Below are 20,935 nucleotides of genomic sequence, written 5' to 3'. Positions count from 1 at the left end.
TGGAGAAAACTTTATTATGAGTCAAAATTGTTGGACAAGATAGAAAAATTTGTAGGATGAACAAAAAATAAATTTCACCCAGTTTTTAGTAAATAATTCAATCTTTTTTTAGATAACCAGTTTTAAAGTAATAAGTAGTTGTAGTAATAATTAGTAATAATTCATATATTTACATTGTTTTGTTTGTTTGGGTGAAGGAACAAGGATGAAAAGTAATATTTATAGCAACATAATTGAAAGGCATAAAATATATTAAGTCATGGTAAAACGCTGTCATGACAGTTTTAACGTGACCTTTATATAACAAAAATAAATGTAGGCTTATAAAATTTGTTAGTTTTAAAACAAATCAGCCCTTAATGCATATGAAAAAAAATGCATTTTGCATTTGATCCTCCATCAATTTATTTATTTTTTTTAATTGAGTTCGTTCTGCATGACTCATTTCGAAACGGAACCATAAGTGAACACGCGCTCGTTTCTGTCAGGAACATTTTCAGCAGCGGGCGAAAACAAACATGCAGATGTTTGGCGGGTGATTTTACTGCTCAGTTCTACAACAATAAAAACTGAATTTCCATGAAAACCAACTGCGTGTAATATTTACGGATTATCTAATAAATGCTTTGCACAATGAAACGAAGTTATAAATAAAGAGGGATTTCATCGCATTTTTGTCTGTGAGTGAGCAAGGCTTGTTTAAATATTAAATTTCGAACAAATAGAAATACATAATTAAATTTAAAAAAACATTTAGTAAACAATATATACACCACGTAAAATATTTACATCAGTTTGGTCTAAATGTCTATTTTTGAAGCGGAATTCGATATGATATAAATGAAATATGAAATAAATAGGCTATATCAGATGCATGATTAATAATGTGATATGTGGTGATTGTGTCTCAGATAATGGCAGGAAGGGGCAGAGGGCAGCTCACTTTCTCTGTGGAGATTGTTGGAATCGGTAAAGGAGAAAATCTCCCTCCATCCTCCGTCCAGCCGACCCCTGTATTCCCTGTGAGTGTTTCAAGATAGAATAAAACCTCGTCGAACTGATGCTCATTATATTACATTACATCAATGCACTTGGCAGACGATTTTATCCTAAGCTGCTTACACTGTATTCATTTTTGCATTACCTGAGAGTCGAACCCAGGACTTTGGCGTCGCTGGCATCACGCGCTACTTTTTGAGCTACAGAAATCACAGCCAACGACGTCCTCTTCTGTTAAACTGTCACATGAAGAACTGTAAACAAATAGTCAGTAACGAGTCATCACAATACAATGTTATTTTAGAAAGATAGCACACATTAATTAAAAAATTTATTAAATTCAATAAAAGAGCACAAGAAAAACTTATTTACAAATATAGGTGCAGGTTTAAAATGTTTTTTTTTTTTTTAAATATACTGTTGATAAGACAAACGTGGTTGTTATTACTGAAACATAATTAAGACATTACTTAACATAATGGTTAAGAATAGTGAAGTGAGTTATGATGAGCATAAAGTACCAGATATCCATCCCTTATATAGCTCATTTATGTGTATGGATATTTAATTTATTGGAGGTCAAATAGTAGAATAGTACTCCATTACAAGTGAAAGTTGTAAAGACAGGTTTTTACTTAAGTAAAAGTAAAGAAGTGCTTGCTTTTAAAAGTACTTAAGTACCAAAAGTAAATGTCCTTTTTTATGTCAATGCACTGTTTTATTATTGTTGTATGTAATACTTGCAATGCCTCTGAAGTAACTTACAATACATTACACCTGCTGAATACACTGACTAGCTTGAAAGCACTGAATGCATCTCTGCTTTCCACTAGGGGGAAACTTATTCAATTATTTTAATTCTTTGATCTTTTTAAGTTTATCTCTGATTTTCTGATGCACCCCTGCATTTGTGTGCCATGGTGTGCTGTTTCTCACAAGCAGATGTAGAGAATACAATTTGATGCAGAACATTTCAATGAGTTTACCATAATAATAATAATGATGATGATAATAATAATAGTCTTGTCTAAGAAATAGACCAAATTTTGCATGCTGTGATTTGATGCATGATAATAACATTTAAACAATGTGTGCAAGTGCTTTACATAGTCAAGTTAAGGCTGGTCTGAGCAGGCTCTGTTCTGCGTAAAGACACAGTGGTGCATTAAACCCATGCAAAATATAAAATATGTCTGCCTTGACCCACTTAAGTACCCAGTGATGAATGTAAATGATGCAGCATCGGTGCAGCCTGTTGTTGTCATGACACAGCATTTATTTTAGAATCTTTTTTATTCATAATTTTATTTTTGAAGTACTTTAATGATATATTTGTGCAATCTGTGTAAATGCATGTATGCAACCTGTGTGCTGGCTTTACAGAGTGAAGATGGCATGTATTAGGTCAATGCTAAAATGCACTTAACACATATTTGCAGAGGTGCATATTCTCCCTCAACATAAATCTGGATTTTTGCTTGCCTTTTTTAAATTTTTGGGGCTAAATATATATCAAGGCCCTCTCTGCAATAAAGCAGGGGGTGTGAAACAATTCTCAGACTGCATAAATACTAATTCAGTGACTATGAATTGTATAGAAGTATATACATATATCCCTTACATAGCTCATTTATGTGTATGGATATTTAATTTAGTGGAGAGTTAACCAGAGGCCAGACAAAGTACACAACTCCATTATTTGAGTGAAAGTACAGATACTGCTGGTCAAATAGTACTCCATTACAAGTGAAAGTTGTAAAAGACAGATTTTTACTTAAGTAAAAGTAAAGAAGTGCTTGCTTTTAAAAGTACTCAAGTACCAAAAGTAAATTTCCTTTTTTATGTCAATGCACTGTTTTATAATTATTGTATGTAATACTTGCAATGCCTCTGAAGCAACTTACAATACATTACACCTGCTGAATACACTGACTAGCTTGTATCTTTGGAATAAAGAGCTTTTAGAATGTTAAAAGCCTATGGGGAAAACAACAACAACAAAAATTATTTAACACCCCTACCCACCCCCACAAAAGCAGGATGGTAGTGATCTCACACAGCTCTGACAGTGTGTGCACACATCTATGTGTAGCCATTCATCCACATTTGAACAGAGTGGACAGTGAAATCCTGTAAATACAGAGTGATAAGGAACCCAGCAACACAACTGTAGCTGTATAACTTTACAACAGCAATACTGCTTTAACAAAAAAGCAAAACAGCAAGACTTATTTGACATCAAAACAAAAATTTAAAAAATGCTGTCTAATTGCTCTCGCAGTACTTTGTCTGAAAAAAAAATGACTTTCAAAGCTGCTACATAGAAATGACGCTCTACTTCAAGGACCTTGATAGAAATGTAGTGGAGTGAAAAGTACAATATTTGTCTTTCAAATGTAGTGAAGTTAAAGTCATAAGTTTCCAGAAAAAATAATACTCAAGTAAAGTACAGATACACAAAAAGTGTACTTAAGTACAATACTCAAGTAAATGTACTTAGTTACTGTCCGCCTCGGGAGTTAACTGTCCCAGCAGGTGCTTGTTTGACCCCTGATACTAGACAGATGTGTGTCAGCTGTCCCTCCTCACTTCTGTTTGATGTTTCAGCCTTTGGATCAGAAGCCGGTGCCCCTGCAGGCAGGTGAGGAGGCCGAGTACATGCTGGCACTCAAACAGGAGTTCAGAGGAGCCATGAAGACGCTCCCGTTTTACATCCGTCCTGCTGCACCCAAGAAAGGTCAGTTCGGCGTCAAAGATGAGCTCTGACATCTTTAAGACATCCTGCATTTCTTTGCTATTGCAGACTTTAGGAAGACAAAACGCAGTGTTTTTGAGACAGATATTTGTATTCCAAGTTTCAGACTGTGTAATTTATACATTTTTTAAAATGTATAAAATTTTCGTTTTGTTTATTTCACAGATCAAAGATTTAAAACCTACAGAATTTTTTTCCCTTTATCTAAATTGGTCTATACTCTATAGTAAAGCATTACATTTTTTTCTGACAAAATTCATAGTAAATTTTCACAATAAGCGTAAAGACCCCTTTCTAGAGCAATTTGAAGTTATTTTGTCCTGTTGACAGATGTGGAGCGTTACTCTGACAAATACCAGAAAATTGAAACCTCTGACAACAGTTTGGAATGGAAGCCAGGTGAGTGATTTATCTCAAGTGATTCACTTCAGTGCTATTTTAGTATTATTTATGTTATTACTTATTATAGCTTTACTATAGCTTTTTTATATTTATTACACTGTAAAAAGTGAAAGTTGACTTAACTTAAAAAAATTGAGGAAACCCGTTGCCTTAAAATTATTAAGTACATAATTTTTTTTTAAAAGTTACGCGAACTTGACAATTCAATTAACTTATTTTTTTTAATTATCATTTACTTAAAAATTTTAAGGCAGCGGTTTTCCTCAAATTTTTTAAGTTTAAGTTTTCACTTTTTACAGTGTAATAATAAGCTTTAATATAGTTTTTAATTATATTTTTAAATTAGCTTTTATATTTAACAATTTTCATTTTAATTTGTTTATTTTTTTGTAATTTTGCATTTATGTGATTTGTCATTTTTGCGTAATGTTGATTTCCACAAAAATTAATTTTGATAAGTCCCTCCTTTTATTTACCAAATAAGGTAAAAATACAGTACTGGGTTACAGTAAGATACTTACAATGAAGGTAAATCCATAACTGTTAAAATACAAAATGTTTTAATAATATAGCCACACGATGTAAACAACTTGCTTGTATATAAATCACTAACCTTTTCTGTGTATAGTTATATGCAATTTTATAACTTTGTTTCCATGACAACATAAAGCCTAAACACTAAAACTGTAAAAATCATGAGAACAACTTCACAGCTCATATAATACACATTATTTATTAAACTTTTAAGTATTAACAAAAAAAATATTAAAAACAAACTAAATTTGTTATTTGCAAACTAAAATTTATTTTAACAGTGTCAATTAGTAAATTTATTCTGTTATTAAATTGATCATTTCAGTTATTCATTTTAGTACCTAATCTTATTTCAGCTAGTCAACATTTTATGAATTTCATTTAGTTTTTTATCTAATATTTAAAAAAAAAATTTCAGCTTAATTTCAGTTAACAAAAATGTTTTTAATAGCTTTAGTTATCAATATCGACACTGTTTGACTTGCGTCTCTGCACACTTGTGTGGTCCTCTACATCCATTTGTGTGTTTTAGATTGGAGGCGTTTTCCGAAGGAGCTGCGCGTGCGAGAGAAGAGACCCCTGAGAGACAGTGAGTGTGTCTGATGCCGTTAACTGGCTCTTACCCTCTAATTCTGGACACCGTGTTCTGCTGCAGTCGAGCAGAGACGCCCAGTCCAGGAAGCATGCGTTTGTAAATGTGCTCTTTTAAAGCCCAGATAAGGGAACAGGTGAGGCTGATGTGCTCATGAATGAGTGTGTAAAGCCGAGCCGAACCGGCAGGTCTGCGCTTCACTCGCTGACTCATCGGCGTCTCTGGGGAAATCAGAGAGACGGCTCTCAGCCGCGCTGCACACACATCTCTGAAATGAAAGGATGGAGAGAAAGAGGAGATGAGAGAGGGATGAAGGTTTAGGCTTGAAGTGCGTGTTACCAAGAGAGGAGAGACAAGATTATTTTTAGTCCTTCTGTGTCTTTTGTCAGAGGAGCTGTGATAAATGAGTTGATGTTATTATGGGAGGATGTTGCTGATGTCATTTCCACAGTCACAAACACGGTTTTACTTATATGATTGCAGAAAGCCCAGCTGTTCCCAAACAACCCAAACAGCCACGAGTGGACAAAGAGGAGATCATACGCAAACTGGAGGTGCACAAATACCTGTTTAGGGTGCCATTAATGTGTAAAGCATTTAAAAATAAAGAGTTTTAATCTACTTTATTACACATTCACAGATATAATGTGCGTATGAACAGAATGTGTGTGTTTTTATTCAGACTCTGGAGCAGAAAGAGGAAGACGGGAGTTCTGATGAAGAGGAGGGAGAGAAAAAGAAGCCAGAAGAGGAAGAGGCTGAGGGAGAGGAACAGTATGATGAGGAGGAATTTGAGGATGTAAGTTATTCCGTTCTGTTGTGATATTAAGTCAGTATGTTTGATCAAGATCAACAGGGAAAGTAAAGAAATGGAAAAAAGGACCTGCAGTTTATAATTTAATACATTTATCATTTTAAAGAAAAGTATACCTTGAATGCATTGAAAGCCACTAAAAGCATTGGTCAAATTCATAAATGTAAATTTATGAAGTCCATCTGATTTTAACTTAAAGGAATATTCTAGGTTTAATACCAGAAAGCCTCTACTGGCAGCAGTGTTAATTTAGTATTTTTTATATACTCTTATACTAGGATTTATGTTAACTATTTATTATAATTAGTTAACATTGGTTAATGCAGTAACTAACATTAACTAGCAGTAAGTACGAAATTGTTCCAGTGTTCATTAATCTTTGTTATTGTTAATTAATAAAAATATAACTTGTTAGCTCAAGTCCATTAAATGTTATTAATTTAATTATTGTTGAAATTAACATCAACAAAGGTTAATAAAGGCTTTAGAAGTATTTTTCATTGATAGCTCATGTATACTAATATACTAACCTAATGTTAAGAAAATAAATTTATTGTAAAGTGTTGCCAGTTATTAATATTTAGAATTTTCATTTAGTAATTTTGTGTGCTATTGTCTTTTATATATGTATGTATGTATACGTACATAAAGTTTAAGTAATTTTAGCACTTCAGTTAAAACTCATTTTATTCCAGTTAGTTGCTAAGGCCACATTTCATTATATTTTATTTCAATTAATGAGTTTTAATTTAAAATAATAGATTGGCAGTATCTGTGGTAAATGTTCTGCAAAATAATTATCAAGATAAGATAAGATAATATTTTACCAAGAAAGGGGTAAAATCTGGATTACAACGAGACTCTTACAATGAAAGTGAATTCATAAATATTTAAATACTCAATAGTTTAATTGTATATACAATTGTTAAAAGAAAGAAAAATATTATCTATGTGCTTTTATAAACTTATAAGCTTCAAATATATCCTTTTAAAACCTCAAAAAAAAAATCAGGATGACCTTGATTTTGCCCTTTTAGAATACAAAGGATGCATTGAAATTGTGTGGTAATCAATATTTTATCACAAATGCTATTGATTGAGGTGAACCTATATTAAACCAACATTCAATATAAGTTTTAGCCAATTAATCCTACCTATGTGTGTAACAGGAAACCGATTACATCATGTCCTACTTTGACAATGGGGAGGAGTTTGGAGGAGACAGTGATGAGAATATAGATGAAGCTATTTACTGAAGCAGGTGACGGCGGCTCCATAGTACCTTCCTCTGACCAGTGAGTGTCTCTGGAACTGGTCTGTCCCTCAGGACCGTTCTAGCTTGGATCATTATGTTTGGCAGCTGATGTTAAAATCTGCATGCAGTGGATTTCCTCTCATCCGATCGGCTGGCAGGGCGGCTGATTTGCTGACAAAGAGCGTTTGAATCCGAGGGTTACGTCTGGAGGACACAGAGAAGACACCAAGGCACAAAATTCTGTCTTAATGCAGCTATACATTCTTAGAGCTTTGTAAATAATTATTAGTTCATAACTGAAATTATATTTTAGAATCTTATTTTCAAACATGTTTTAGTATGTTTTAGACAGTTGTATTTGTCTAAATAGCTTTTATACATCTTAGATTTGTGAAAAAGGACCAGTAAATGTAGATTGTTTATTTTGGATGATAGTCAAACAATATTTTGTGAAGTCTCAAGTCATGTGGTTGTAAATATTCATGTTATTGCCATTTTATGTAATGAAGTTACACTGTCTCAAGACTTTATCTCATAGATGGATAGATGAGCAGTTCTGTCATGTGGCCTGTAGGAGGTGTGATACTACATTAAAGTACTTATGGCACAATCGTTTATATTTTACTGTATGTTGTCCTCCAGACTGTTAATGTGTAAATGTGTTTGTAATAATTATTCACACACATACCCAATAACCACACATAATTTTGAATGGAAACATTATTAAGTGTATACATTTTTGCCTGCATTAACAAAAATTGAGGGCTTGAGAATAACATGATATTTGCATCTTGAAATAATGAAATTGAACTATAATGAAATTTAATGAATTATTTCTTGAAATAACCATACACACTTTCCTGCATAAATAACAGGATAATCTGAGATATATATATATATATACACTGTTAGACATTTCTGTAATTTCTGCAGTTATTTACTGTATATCACCCAGTATAATACTGCAAATTCCCTTCACAGTAAATAACTGTAATACCCTTTGCATCATGGGAATTTTCTGTGACGTCAGACCCCACATACAGAGACTTACTGTATTTTTTAAAATTGCTGTATACTACTGTGTTTGCTGTAACGGCCTCTTTGGCGCCATTCTATTGAGGTTGTTTTATTTTCCTCATTTGGATTGACACGATTTGCCCTGCACCGTGTCTACAACGCAGCAACAGCTTGGGACTGACTACACTGGACGTGTTACATCGCTTGTAATGATCGGAAAATCCATTTGTACTTCGTGTCAGAAACAGCGCGAGCGCTTGGAGTACATCTGTACATCAGAAATATACTGGGGCATCAGTTTACTGCCGCATTCACTGTAGATAATATATATCATGGCTATTCAATTGGTGGCCCGCGGGCCCAATCCGGCCCGCCAATCATCTTCATCCGGCCCAAGGAAGAGTACGCAGGTTGCACATTCGCCTTGAATTGTTCTTGCACTAATTTGTTTGTCCATAAGGTGGCAACACTGGCCCGGGTCAGCCAAAAAGAAAAGGGAGAGAAGCAATAACAATCTACCAGAGATATTTGATATTTTGTAATTATTGTGTCTGTTTTAATGGAATGCCAGTAGTACCTATGTAGAGTAAAAATAAAATGAATTCTATATAAAAAAAATAATCAAATCTATATTAAAATGAATGAATTACAGTAGTATACTGATTAATTGGATTTTTTCAGTAATTTACTGTAAGAGTGCAGTTTGCAACTGTAAATCAAATACAGTTTGCAACTGTAAATGAAATACAGTTTGCTACTGTAAATCTTAATTTATAATCAGCAACACTGTTGCCAGTAAGTTACTGTAAAAACCCTTTGAAATGTCTAACAGTGTATATTCTAAATATAAACTGTATAAATTTAAAACCTTCATTTATCATGGAGTTGCTTTTGTAAAACTGACTAACATAAAATGTGTTCTTGTGTGTGTGTGTGTGTGTGTGTCTCTTAGCCAATTAAAGAATAACAGTAAATGTCCTTGGTTAAGTTGAATCACAGGTCTCACTCTCATTACCTTTGATTTACTGTGTATGACTCTTTCTTTCACGTCTCTGGAATCTCATTTGACTAGATACACCTGAAAAGAATCCGAATAGAAAGAAAATTTCATGTTCTTTTGAGCAAATGATCAACAGAGGAGAAAGAATTGTTCTTGACGTGACTCTTCATCTCGAGAACACTCCACTGGTTGAGCAAATTTGCTGAAGATTAATTTAGTAGCTGACTCAGGCGTGCTTTACAGAGGACAGGCAGAGGAATCCTTCCAGGAATAAGTCTGGGCTTTTATTCAAGGAAGCGGATAGCACTTCATCTCCAGTGGAAGATTACAGCAAGATTACCGGAGATGACTGACACGAGAGCAGTCAAACGAAGGCACTGCAGTGATATATTCACACTCAATGCCAACAATCAGAGAGGAGAAATCTAGAATACTCAATTAAGTCAAAGATATCCTGATTTTAGTCTAGCTACACTGTTGAGCTCAGGGTTAATGACAAATGTCAATAATAATGTACAGCATGTTTATGTTAAAGAAACAGTGCCATTTTTGGCAGAAAATTTAGGGACCACCATAAGAGGGCAAAATTCTGTGGTAAAACAATACAAATTGTCCAATTGCTGATTCTAAATATGTTTCCCTAGTCATTCAAATATGTCTACAGCCTTACAGTGTACCAATAGTTTAATGTATTAAATATTCATATTTATCAAATTGAAATATTTCTTAAATATAATTGCACCACACCACATTTACAGTCTGTGCTTTTATAACAAAGAACTACTGAGAACAAAATGGCCAATGTGCTATGTTTTAATAATTTCAATTCAAAATTTTAACTAAAAAAGTTAGTGCATTAAAATGTAACTGTGGTGATTAGGGACATGCAAATAGGCTGATACTCAGAAATCAAAAATGTTTAAATCCTGTTTTATTTTAAAAATATAATTTTGCATTACAGAGTTACAATACATCTATCAAATAATGTGTCTAAGTTCAGCATGCTTGCAAAGAAATGCCAAGCTAATTGCACAAACCATTTACTTTGTTTCTCCTTGCATATAACAGGCTAAAACAGACAAATAAATAAAAATCATACATACTACATGGTACGAATGCTTATTTTTTGTTACACATTGTGACGCAATATGTTCTTGAAACAATCCAACACAATTGTCAACATTATCCATGTAACTTTCCAATTCCTGCTTATTGTTTGCTTGTGTTTGACGCCATTCAAGCTTCTGTGGCTTTTTTCATGGTGAGAAATACATCATGTTTTTACAATTTATTTTTGCTAAGAATTCCAAAACTGTATTTGTCTTAACTTAAAAATCTCTTCAAAAGAGTTAACTGAATAAAAAAAGTTATCTCACAGAGTTAAAACCAGCACAATTTAATAAAACATGCTTAATGGATAAAGGGATCCATTTCCTCTGTAAAGTGTGCATATAACCTCACAAACAGCAGGTGTGTAAACCAAGAGTGTACGTCTGCAGCCAGACCCTGAACTCCCATAGCAGAAGTTAAGTGATTACCAGGCCTAGACACAATCTGTCCACACAAAACTCACATTTCTCAAAAAGCTCAGCAGATTTCTGCAGAACTTATTGTAAATGCTCATGATTTACAAAAGTTCCCATTGCGTATGTACTGTACGTGTTCGTTAAGTACTTTGACTAATGTGAGAATGCTTTCAGCTAAGACTGTATAATCTAATCTTTAAAGGAATAGTTCAGCCAAAAATAAACATTTGCTGAAAATGTACTCACCCTCAGGCCACCCAAGATGTAGATGAGCTTGTTTCTTCATCAGAACAGATTTGTAGAGATTTAGTATTACATCACTTGCTCCCCAATGGATCCTCAGCAGTGAATGGGTGCCGTCAGAATGAGTTTATAAAGCTGATAAAAACATCACAATAATCCACACGACTCCAGTCCATCAGTTAACATCTTGAGAAGTGAAAAACTGCATGTTTACCTGCATGTTACATTAAAACCTTTGCTTCTAGTTGAAATACGAGTCCATAATAATAGCACTTTCTCTAGAGAAAAGTTCATCCCCTGTTGTCTTTTCACATCAAAATCCACCGACATATTTGTTTAGCACTGTTTCTGCTTGTAAATGGCGCGTTTGTCTCCCGTGATTCAGACAAAACAACTTTTTTAGTGCAGAAAGCAATAGTTATTAAAGTTACAAACATCTCAGAAGTGAACTTTTCACTTCACAAGATGTTAATTGGTGGATTGGAGTTGTGTGAACTACTTGTGGATTATTGTGGTGTTTTTATAAGCTGTTTGGACTCTCATTCTGACGGCACCCATTCACTGCAGAGGATCCATTGGTGAGCAAGTGATGTAATGCTACATTTCTCCAAATCTCTTCTGATGAAGAAGCAAATTCATCTACATCTGGATAGTCTGAGGGATAATAAAGTTTCATCAAATGTTCATGTTTAGGAGAACTATTCCTTTAACACATTGTACTATGTTTAAACTCATTCTGCACATTTTCAATCGAAATTCCATCTAGGCCTGGTGAATACCCTGAGGATCCTTTTAAGCTGAAGTAAAGAAAAGCAAACACACACTTACCAGGCCAGTTATTCCAACTAAGGAGGCGAGGAGATGTCCTCTGTCCTTCAGCTCTGGTAATTAGGATGCAGCGCTCCGTCTGAATGGCCGTGTACTGAAAACAAAAGCAACGTAAGCAATCTCCAACCTGTCCTGCCCTCAGTAGAAGGGTGAATAATTGAGTTTTATACAAAGAACACTCTATCCACACACTTATTCCAGGAACATGATTCTTTTTGACACTTGAGGTCTCAGACTGTAGGACACTCTGCTTGGTAAAAGCTTTATCCACATCCACATCACCATGCATCCCATATGAATGAGGCTGAGAATATGAGGATTTTCTCACAGCTACAAATACTGTATACTGCTAACATGTTTCAGGCAATTCATTATTAAATGTGTTGCATTCCCAAATATATGTTGCATGCAGAAAAACCTTCTGAAGGAGATTGTCAAATGGACGCACTGACCAGCAAACAGAAAAGTGAGTCAGCATTCAACTCGATATTAGCCCTGGATGAGTCCGTTACTGATGCAAAGGTCACAGAAACCTGATTCTAAGATAAAACAGGCCAGCCACTGCTATTAGCATCCAGATTTCCTCCCAAACAAGGAGATCTTGAATTGAAATGTACTTGACAATCTCATTCTTGCACACAGATGCTGGATTGTTTCGATGCAGTCCAACAAGCAAAGAATTGGAAAGAATGTGAATATACACAGCTAACCTATGAAGCCTCATATTGTGTTCACATATTTTTTTCTTTCACATTTAAAAATACTGCTTGAACAATGATTCTCCCTTATATAGTTTGAAAGTTGTAGAACAAAGCACAACTAACTAACCAATCTTTGGTTGAAAGGGTTTTTGTGTCGGTCTGTATGAATGGCTGCAGCTGATTATTGCATTCTTTAAATGGCCTGATCAGCCACTTTAAAGGCCACTTCCCTTTAATAGACTGGCCTCTACCCAAACGTTGTAAATTCAAGTCTGGAGTAAATCTGCATAGTCATTCATACACGTATGAGACGTTTATCCAAAGACACTTACAGTGCATTCAAAGTATCAGCGGTGTTTCGTTCGTAAACTTTTTTTTAAATGAATCCTTTAAGTAAAAGAATCTCGATTGTTCATTCAAGCCTTCAAAGACTCACTAGTACCAAAGTCTCTTAAAGACAAGTCATGTCACTCGGCGGCCATCTTTGAAACGCCTCTCGGGCACGCAAGTGCAGCTCCTATCTCTTTGAATGGGGAAACATCAAATTCTCCAAAACTGTTCACTAAGCTTACGATTAAATTTCATATTTGAAAAAAGAAATTTAGAAGAAGAAATCTGACAACAACTGTATCATTAATGTTGCTTCTTTTGCTCAAATAGCGATATAAAAAGCTTATTTCTCAGGCTAGATCAGCCAGTGCGCATGCGCAGTCCTGAGCGTACGTCTCAGAGCGCTGACTGTTTCTATAGCAACCGGGACTTCTAACGGCAGCTGCAGTGACGCACTGACTTTACTGATTAGCGATTGGCTCTTTCATTCAGAAGGTGGGGCTTCCTGCGATTGAGCGGCCATATTGAGCGTTGCATTTTTCCCCATTCAAACCTATACCAGTGACACGTCTTGGGTCTTTGCTAGTACTAGGAATCGACAAATGGCATTTAAATACGGTTTGTGAACAGACATTTCATTGGTTGAACCTGCTGAACGGTTACGCCCTTTTAGTAAACGAGTCGGCGTTTTGAATCTGATGATGTTCGTGAGCAACACGAATGAACTGCGAAATTAAAATTAAAAGTATAATAAAGCTTGTTCGGTATTAACGAATCGGTTGTGAACAGAGGCTTCATTCCCATTCAAAGTGAGGGGGCACGTGCCAAGTGGATTTTGAATGCAGCTTCCAAAAGACAAAAAAATAGCCGAGTAATATTTTCTATATTTGATGCAATCACACCAGCTGATTAAATCATTCAGCTTGTCATATCATCAGCTGCTAAATTTAAATCTGCATTCTCTGGCTGGCGCTGAGCCAGATACAGACGCGTTTTTACAGCACTGCGCATTAAACCAATCACACACGATGCTGTTGAGCTTATGAATGCAATGACCAATCAGAGGCGTTCAGATGAGTCATCCTAAAATGCGGGTGTTTTCTTCACTTGCTCGATGACTGGCGAATTATCTCCTTAGAAACAACAAAGTGCAGATATGTGTATGAATCTGTTAGTAAGATATTCATTTCACAGTGTAAACAGCTTCAGTGATTTTAATGGGAGTTTCTGAGAGTGCTTGAACTCTAGACCTTCAGTGAAAATGTTCTTTGCTCTCTTTCTGTACAATAAAAGTGTTATGATAAGCAGCCTAACTTACAATATTTTTAATATTCACATTAAATATAAAGTCAGTCGTATTAAAAATATGTTATGGCATGACACCCATATCTGTTACTTAAGTATACAGACAGGTCTTTATGTAGGCTATAGTTAATAGACTACATTAGCTAGCTATTTTGACCGTCATAATCTATAAAGGTGAGAATCGACATATGTCATGATATAGTTAATGCGTTTGGGAATGTTTTGAATAAAAAGGAGAAAAATAAATAAAACATAAGTGCTATTGTGGCTGCTGTGTGTCACATGACAGCCTGGTTGGGTGGTTGGTAAGGCATTGCTATAGGTGCATAATGGCCAAAATAAAAGCACTGGTCTCTAAAAAATAGCTTGGGCTATTCCCTAGTCCTTCAATCAAAATTTATGGGATTAATTCAAAGTGATTGCAGTCCAATTGGTTAAAAAAAAAAGCTTGATATACGTGATTTGTGGCATCATTAATCTACACGGGACAGTTTATATCCCCAAAGTGTACTTTTTGGGGGGTTTAGGGGTTTGTTCAAATTAGTAGGCTAGGATTTTGAGCAGTTTATAAAGCAAGCTATCCATCCTTATCATGTGTGCTAAATAATGTTGTCTTTAATGTGAAACACCTGCATTATACTATTAATAACATATCCCACAGACATCATCTCTATGCATTTTTACAAAATGCTTCACATTCTAGGTCACAGTGTGTAAAACAAATACCAAGGCCCATGTTGCATCTATCATCTATCATCTATCATCTATCTAGCATCTAGCAGAGCCCCGTTCTCCCTGTTGGAAGCAGACAGCGTTAGTCAGCAGGACAAACTGTACTTCTCTCACATAACAGTAAAGAAGCCAAATACAACTGGATTGTGGAAAGGATTAGCTGATGGCTGGAATAATTAATACTACGGCATCTTAATGTAACAGTTTGACATTTTCATTTTAATCTTCTCTACAAAAGCAAGAGTGAATGGCACATAGCATGCAGCGCTTTTCATACATTATCACTTATAGAATCACAAGTGCAACCTAAAGAATCTCACAGAAAAAGCAAAGACTAGGAGACACAGCTTTGCTTGGGTGGATTTCTGAAACTAGGCTAGAGTTCAAGCGGTGGAAACAGAGAGACATAAAGAGTACGAGAGGGAGGTCAGGAAAGACTCAGATCCTTTTTTGAGAGTGCTCTATGAAAAGGAACAGCTGCACAGTGAGTAAACAAGCATATCAGGTGTCTGATTCTCTGATTTGATGCTCCCAGGATTGCTGATGTTGTCCTTGATGCAGTTCCAACCCAGCACGCATACTGTCCTGCACAAATGATTCTTGACGGGACGGTTCCCCTCCTGTCCCACTGAAAGGTTTAATTTATAACTGTTTGCTGGTTACCATGTTAAAGGTGAAGTGTGTCATCTCTTTAACACTAGAATCACCAAATAGATTTGCAATAACAAAAATAATAAGGTTTCCCCAAACCCTCCGACGAACAGTCATGCCCCAAACTCCCACCATTGGTTCAGACTATGTTGCTATGCTCAAACAAACAAATCAATGTTTTGATTGCACAGTGTTTGTATTTTTCAAGGAAATCAACCTATGAATAGTTTATTTACATTTTTTTAAAGGGAAAGTTCACCCAAAAATGAAAATTCAAACTGTATTCACATTGTTCCCATGGCCTTCCACAAAAAAAAATAAAAATAAAAATAAAATGGAATTCAATGGGAACCAAAGCTATCTGGTTCTTTAACATTCTTTGGTTCTTCAACATTCTTCAAAATATGTTCTTTCGCATCCCGCAGAAAAAAAGACATGAATACATACAGGTTTTGAATGACGTGAGTAAAAGATGAGTAAACAATTTTGAGTGGACTATCCCCCTAATTTATAAAAGAAACACGTATTTCACCTTTAAGATTGTTTTGCAACATGGGACCCTATTATTTGTTTCTTCTACCACACGAGTGAGAGAAGACAATAAACAACTTTGACTTGAAGTATTAAGGCTCATATCATACCTGTCAATCACAGAATAGAGTCCCTGGCGGTAAGCAGCATTAATCAGTAGGACGACCTGTGCACCACTCACATTACTCTGGAGAAACTGAAGATAACTGGGCTATGGCAAAAATAAATTAAAATAAAATAACTGCACAAAAATATTCTTTATTTTTTACAACAGAAAAAAACAACACACAAGCTGTTTTTAATAGTAAGATTTGAGGTGAATTAATCAGTTAGCATAACTGAACAAAATGTCAATGAACACAAATATACATAAGCCTGCATCTCTGTTTAGTATGACTGTCTGACATTTTCACTTTAAACTGCTCAGCAAATGCAAAGAGATAAATGCCAGCACAGGTTCAAAGATGCTTCCTTTTCTGACCTATGCAGTGGGCTTCAACCACTGATTTATTTCTCTCACACAACATCATGCAATGGCATTACACTCCAGCTTACAGAACCGTATAGAAAAATCAAGAGAATGCGAGTCAACTCTGGATTTTTGAGCAAGGGTCAAGTTCAAGAGCTGGAAATGGAGCGAGTACGTGAGCAAGACAGGGGGGGGTCAGGAGAGGTACAGTTCCTTTTTGAGAGAGTGCTATAAAGAGGAACAGCTGCACAGTGAGTAAACAGCCTCATCAGGTTGCTTATGTCTGATTTAATGGTTCCAGGATTGCTGATCTCGGCCTTGGCTCAGTTCCATCCCTGCACGCATGTGGTCCTGCATGGATCACCATGGACAAGATATATCACATATTATTTTATTCTCTGCCTTTTATTAATGTTTTTGTATTGCATATATTAATTTAGCAACACTTTTAAGAAAAAAATTATTGGAAAAATACTTAATAGAAGCATTTTCACTACTGGAATATTGGACCCCATTGCCCATTCAAAATATGGTATCCATATGACAAAACACTCAATAAGCACAGAACAGCCTACTGTAAGTGTACTGTAGACATACTGTAGATGCTTACCAGCACATTCACTTTGCACATTTGGATTTGCTCTTACATAACTGAAAAGCTATTCTGAACACACAACCCATGGATGGAAGTGCTTTGACCATGAGGAAATGGCTCTTGAATATTTTCCAGCCAGAAAACACTCCCTTCAGATACACACAACAGGTGCGTGTTTTTGTCTCTGGCTATCAACCTTTCCTCTACATTCATCCTCATGCCAGGAGTGTAGACAGACTCTGCGCTAATGCATTTACACACCAGATGTTCCATAAAACACAACTAAACTCTTAGTACAGTAACTGGGCAATTTCACAGTATGCAATTATACATAGTACTCAGATATACAGTAAATGTACAGGACAGATAGATAGATAGATAGATAGATAGATCTCATACAAATGACACTTGATTACATTTGATGATTTCAATTTTTATTGTTTTCTGTAATGTTATTAAAAGTCAAATAAAAAAAAAATCAAACAGTACAAAATGCACAATCAATTTCAAATTTAAAAGTGGAAATTTTTTATATACTATTAAAAACTGTCTATATACTGACTATATATGCATATTCTAATTTCTATATTAAATTAGTACTACACATACTGCTATGAAAGACTATAATACTAGACTAACAGCAAACCAACAGCTCAGCAAACAACTCATAATGATATATAATTGTTTCCACTCACAAAACTGCATGACATTTTTGTGCATTACAAAATTATTGTCCCTCTAATCCAAAAGCTTTACTACCACAAACATTCCAATTTGAAATAAGTGCAGATAGAATATAATACCAATATGGCAAAATGGTAAATGTAAAAAACTCTCTCAGATGCTGAGGATTCTTCAGAATTAAATATGAAGACGTTAATGGTCATTTTCAAGAGGTGGATCAGCAAAACAGTCCAGCTTCAGACGACTTCACCGACTTGCAATCAACCAGTTCTTAGTGTGACACAGCATTTCACAGTCTGCAACTCTGAAGTAAAGCATGCATGGTCCATTAGCAGTGTCATTATGAGATCTGAAATCTGAATCTCCATGCATTTGATCTTCTGTTGGAGTATTTTCTGAAGGAGAACTCCACTTCTGATGCAGTCTTAGTTTTGCTGTTAAATCAGAAAATAGACACAATCCTTAGTGCAATCTCAACTATGGTTGAGGCCATGTTTATATATGTCTATTTATATGTGCATGTGTACCTCAGTGTATGCTGGGGGAGGGGGGAGCACATGAATGTGCATAAATATAGGACTGTCATCCTCGTCATAATCATCTAGGAGAGGAATGAAAGAATTATCCATGCGGTTGTCCTGGGAGATCTCGCTGTAGCTGGGTGGAGAAGACGGAAGCACGCAGGTGCTGGAGGTGCCACTGTCACCCTGGCTGCTCATGCTGCTGGTGCGACTGTTCATGCCATTGTAGGGGATTGTCCCGATGACCAGAGGAAGATCTAGGATGAGCTTCTCACTTCCTGGGATATGCAAATAGATCTGACCCCGGGGAGAGAGAGATGACATAAACTGTTTAAAAATTTAAATTCCAAAAGGAGGTTTTTGCAGTGATGCCTTTGTAGAACTATTTTAGGTTCCTCAAAGAACCTTTCAGTGAACGGTTCTTAAAAGATTTTATTCTTAGTGTGAAGAACATTTAGAAACTTTTTCCACCTTTTGTGCAATGGAAATATGTTAAAGATGTTAATGGTTCTTCATGGAACCATCAATGACAATAAAACACTTTTATTTTTAAAAGTTTAAGGACTGGTGGAGTCCAAAGCATCTGCATTGATTATCAAGAATATAACTCACCCTCAGACAATAGTCAACGTGGATAATGTCACAGCCCAGGATAGTCGGCTTCAGCTTTGGCACACGAAGCACCCTCCCCTGCCACACGTCACACATGCCAGAGATAATGTGGTCTCCCCGGACAGAAGTGAGCTTCTCGAGAAACTGTTTGGTGCGTCCGTTGGCCCGGTAAATGTGCTTGGCAATGATGGCGGCTTTAGGAACGACGATCCGAGAGCAGGAGTTCTCAAACTGAGCATCGATGCATATGTCTTCTCCTTCACAGTAACCCTTCCGGCCTATGCGAGCGGCCACGGAAACGCTGCCGTCAGGAATAAACATGCAGGTGACTCTTTTCTGTTTTGCTCCTGTAACTGGGGCCTAAAAGGAAGCAGAAAAGGCTGAATTACTCTCTCAAGTTTCAATCACATCCTTTTCACAGAAATGTGTGTGAACTGTCTGGAATTAATCACCATGAGCTCCTGGGTGTTGACGTCAATGGGTTCCTCCACCTTGAAATATCGCTTGCATTCAGCATACCGATGGCCTGATTTCTCTATGACGGCCTTCACGTAGTATCGGACTGAGCCAAATTTCCCCACATAGGAGGAAACAAGACACCTGTTTGGGAGGGGTAGATCTTACATTAAAAATGTGGCTAAATTATTTAAATGCAGTATTTGTAATGGGGAATTTTGAAATTAAACCCACCCTGCCTGTGGAAGTTCAAACCCGAACATGAACTCGTATCTGTTTCCAGGCCTGAGAGTGATGGAGCCATCTGCATCTGCAAAGGAGAGATTGCGTTTTGAGAAACACTCAGTTGTCATTATTTAATTATGTTCACGTCTTTCAAATTTTCAATTTAGATATGATTTTTCAATAAACAAGTCTTAAACTTACATTCACCCCTCCCAACCCCCCATTTATAAATTAACCACCTCAAACTAAACTCTGAGACAACAAAGACACCGATTAGACACCAAAATCTGAGTTAAATTATAGGGGAGAAAAACATCTGTCCAGACAAACATCAGTTAGTCAGAGTGCGCTAGCTAAGTAGCTTTAGAGGAGGTTACTATAGCAACAGTGCATAGGTGAACAATTTACGCTGGACGGTACATTGAAAAAAATGCAAGTTCAGTCATTATTTATCACTATGCTATAGATTTCGTAAATATATTTCAATATAGCAAGTATTTATTTTTGTTCAACGTATCTTTAAGATAGTTGACGGTTAGTTAGCTTGGCAAAAACAACTTAAAGTGCCCCCCGGAAATGACCGATTGAATTCGCACACCGAGTTAACCAAAGTTTGTGCCTCACCTGTTGGCTGATGATCGAGGTGAAGAACTTCTTCATACTTCAGGTAGTCAGTCTCATCCGTGCAGTGCATCTTTCCTTTATTATAATCGACTTTGGCGCATCCGATTCCGAGCAGTTTAATGGCGGAGATCTGCACCACCTCCGCCACCTCCACGATCACCTGCCCGGCCACTTTATCTCCTCCGCTGTACGCGCTCTTGTTCGGGTCACTGAACTGAACCTCGAAGGTCTTGGGTTTCTTTGTTAGTACACCCATGTTGCTGTTTTATTAATTCTACGAATATTAATTCCAATAACGCCACTAAACGTTGTATTATAGGCCTGTTTAATGTAACTAAATGAATCAGTTGCGCAGTAAACTCACCAGTACGGCTGGTGTTATTAACTATTTGATTATTATTAGATGTTTTGTCGTTTCTTGGTGACTCTGATCTGTCAGTAAACACTGAGTGGGAGCGGGTGGTTATATAGTTCACACGGCCGCTGTGCTGGTGATGCGATCTGGACACACATGGGCATCCGTGCTGGAGAGCC

At 36.1% G+C, this 20,935-nt stretch overlaps 2 protein-coding genes and 2 long non-coding RNA genes across 5 annotated transcripts; 1 reads left to right on the top strand and 3 right to left on the bottom strand.

Moving 5' to 3' along the window:
• The first annotated feature begins 505 nt into the window (after positions 1-505).
• Positions 506-7,405, top strand: polr3glb (RNA polymerase III subunit GL b). Of its 2 annotated transcripts, none has more exons than XM_058745670.1 (8): positions 506-680; positions 912-1,022; positions 3,607-3,736; positions 4,085-4,153; positions 5,223-5,279; positions 5,766-5,836; positions 5,965-6,081; positions 7,266-7,405. In XM_058745670.1, exons 2-8 carry the CDS (start codon positions 915-917, stop codon positions 7,350-7,352), a joined length of 639 nt encoding a protein of 212 aa, XP_058601653.1. In that variant the 5' UTR covers positions 506-680; positions 912-914; the 3' UTR covers positions 7,353-7,405. The 2 variants fall into 2 exon arrangements, with proteins under 2 accessions (XP_058601653.1, XP_058601654.1); XM_058745671.1 differs by having other exon boundaries at positions 516-535.
• LOC131521173 (uncharacterized) lies at positions 3,672-7,515 on the bottom strand. Its single transcript, XR_009266218.1, has 3 exons — positions 7,379-7,515; positions 5,314-5,550; positions 3,672-3,803 (listed from the first exon to the last, which is right to left on the bottom strand). It is a non-coding gene; the product is annotated as an uncharacterized LOC131521173 (long non-coding RNA).
• A 4,160-nt stretch (positions 7,516-11,675) lies between these two features.
• LOC131521174 (uncharacterized) lies at positions 11,676-13,268 on the bottom strand. The gene is made up of 3 exons (XR_009266219.1): positions 12,999-13,268; positions 11,966-12,059; positions 11,676-11,791 (listed from the first exon to the last, which is right to left on the bottom strand). It is a non-coding gene; the product is annotated as an uncharacterized LOC131521174 (long non-coding RNA).
• Positions 13,269-17,702: 4,434 nt separating this feature from the next.
• On the bottom strand, positions 17,703-20,935 carry txnipb (thioredoxin interacting protein b). The gene is made up of 6 exons (XM_058747089.1): positions 20,402-20,935; positions 19,787-19,862; positions 19,549-19,696; positions 19,097-19,456; positions 18,491-18,781; positions 17,703-18,397 (listed from the first exon to the last, which is right to left on the bottom strand). The coding sequence occupies exons 1-6, from the start codon at positions 20,655-20,657 to the stop codon at positions 18,389-18,391; spliced, it is 1,140 nt and encodes a 379-aa protein (XP_058603072.1). The 5' UTR covers positions 20,658-20,935; the 3' UTR covers positions 17,703-18,388.

Source organism: Onychostoma macrolepis, chromosome 16 (genome assembly GCF_012432095.1).
Source record: "Onychostoma macrolepis isolate SWU-2019 chromosome 16, ASM1243209v1, whole genome shotgun sequence".
NCBI classification, from domain to species: Eukaryota; Metazoa; Chordata; class Actinopteri; order Cypriniformes; family Cyprinidae; genus Onychostoma; species Onychostoma macrolepis.
The sequence above is the reverse complement of the archived record's forward strand: the minus strand, read 5'-3'. Positions and strand labels throughout refer to the sequence as shown.